This window comes from Equus quagga, chromosome 13, assembly GCF_021613505.1.
Source record: "Equus quagga isolate Etosha38 chromosome 13, UCLA_HA_Equagga_1.0, whole genome shotgun sequence".
Taxonomy (NCBI): domain Eukaryota; kingdom Metazoa; phylum Chordata; class Mammalia; order Perissodactyla; family Equidae; genus Equus; species Equus quagga.
The window spans coordinates 56,967,803-56,969,152 of record NC_060279.1 but is presented as its reverse complement, the minus strand read 5'-3'; the positions used below and the strand labels follow the sequence as shown (position 1 = coordinate 56,969,152).

Genomic DNA, 1,350 nt, shown 5'->3' with positions numbered 1-1,350 from the left:
GATACTGGAGAAAAAAAATAAAATCATAACAAAGAAGCAGGAAAAAGAAAAAAGATACTGCCCATACTGGTCTCTTAGATCTACCACATGGGCAGCCGCTAATCTGTTTTTTGGCGCTGTGGTATTTCCCGCTCCAGGAATGCATATAAATGGAATTATATAGTATTTTGTCTTTCGTGTCTTTTTTTCTTTCATTCAACACAATGTTGAAACGCATCCATGTTGTGTATATCTTGTGTTCCTTCCTTTCTATGGCTGAAAAGCATTCTCGTGTGTGGGAATCATTACAAATCATTCCACCACGTGACTTTTTGTGTCTGGGTCCTCTCACTGACAAGATCTTGGTGGTGATGAAGAGCAGAAGGAATTAGCGCTGATGCTCGTGGAAAGAACTTGGGATTCCAGAGTGGGAGAGAGGCAGTATATGTTAGGGTCTCGGCAGCAGCCGAAATGAACTATTTTGTGGCCAAGAAAGTGGTCTGTGTGAGCATTAAAATTGGGGCACAGGCGGAGCTGGAAGGCAGGCACTGGATGCTCTGTATAAACCAGGGATGCGGGGAGGGCCCCGCGAGGGGATCTGGGAGGTGTATCTGCTCCTGTCTTGGAAGAGCTGGCCTTGCCTCCTGCCTCAGCTAATTGCTGCTGTTGAGCCTCTTGTTGTTTTTGCTGAATAGGCTTGTATTTGGCTCTCTTGAGTTTTGCTCTGTGGTTCTTGAACCAAACCTTCACGACTGTTGGATGTATCTCCATTTTTGAGGCCATTTCTCTCTGAAGGCTGGAGGTCGGGTATGGGTTCTCATTGAACAGGAGCTGCAAATCCGCCAGTTGTTTCTGAGTGAATATGGTTCTTTTCCTTTGTGGATACTTCTGGTGCTTTCCTTTAGGAAGATCCCCTGGGTCAGACATCGTGTAACCTGGATGTGTTCCTATGCTCTGGTCCAGTGACAAGAAGCAGAATGTCCTAGTTTTTATGGCATTAGAAATGGGATCTAGAGCAAGTCACTTTAACCACCAGTTTCCTCATCTGTGAAATGGAATAAGATTTTACAAATCTTAGTGGATTAAATAGGGGTAATTAATAACACTTTGTACAGTGCTTGAGATATGGTAGGTATTCAGTAATCATTAATTTTTTTGTCCAAATGTAGACTAATCCAATATTTTCCCAACTCCATTTTCCTGGATCCAATAAGGATATAGCAAATAAACATTTAAGAAATAATGAACATAATCCACAGATAATATTATATCTGGTTTCCCTAAACATTCCATAATTTCCCATCTTGACAACTTATAACTATGTCTCTTATGTTTCAAGAACCCTAATTCCTGTGCAGATGCTTGACTTTG

At 41.8% G+C, this 1,350-nt stretch overlaps 1 protein-coding gene across 1 annotated transcript; it reads right to left on the bottom strand.

Moving 5' to 3' along the window:
- Positions 1-327: 327 nt before the first annotated feature.
- Positions 328-906, bottom strand: LOC124250205 (divergent paired-related homeobox-like). Its single transcript, XM_046682040.1, has one exon. The coding sequence runs from the start codon at positions 904-906 to the stop codon at positions 328-330; it is 579 nt and encodes a 192-aa protein (XP_046537996.1).
- Positions 907-1,350: the final 444 nt, after the last annotated feature.

Excerpts from the sequence above, each read along its gene's own strand:
- LOC124250205 (XM_046682040.1), bottom strand. The coding sequence starts at position 906 with ATGTCTGACCCAGGGGATCTTCCTAAAGGAAAGCACCAGAAGTATCCA.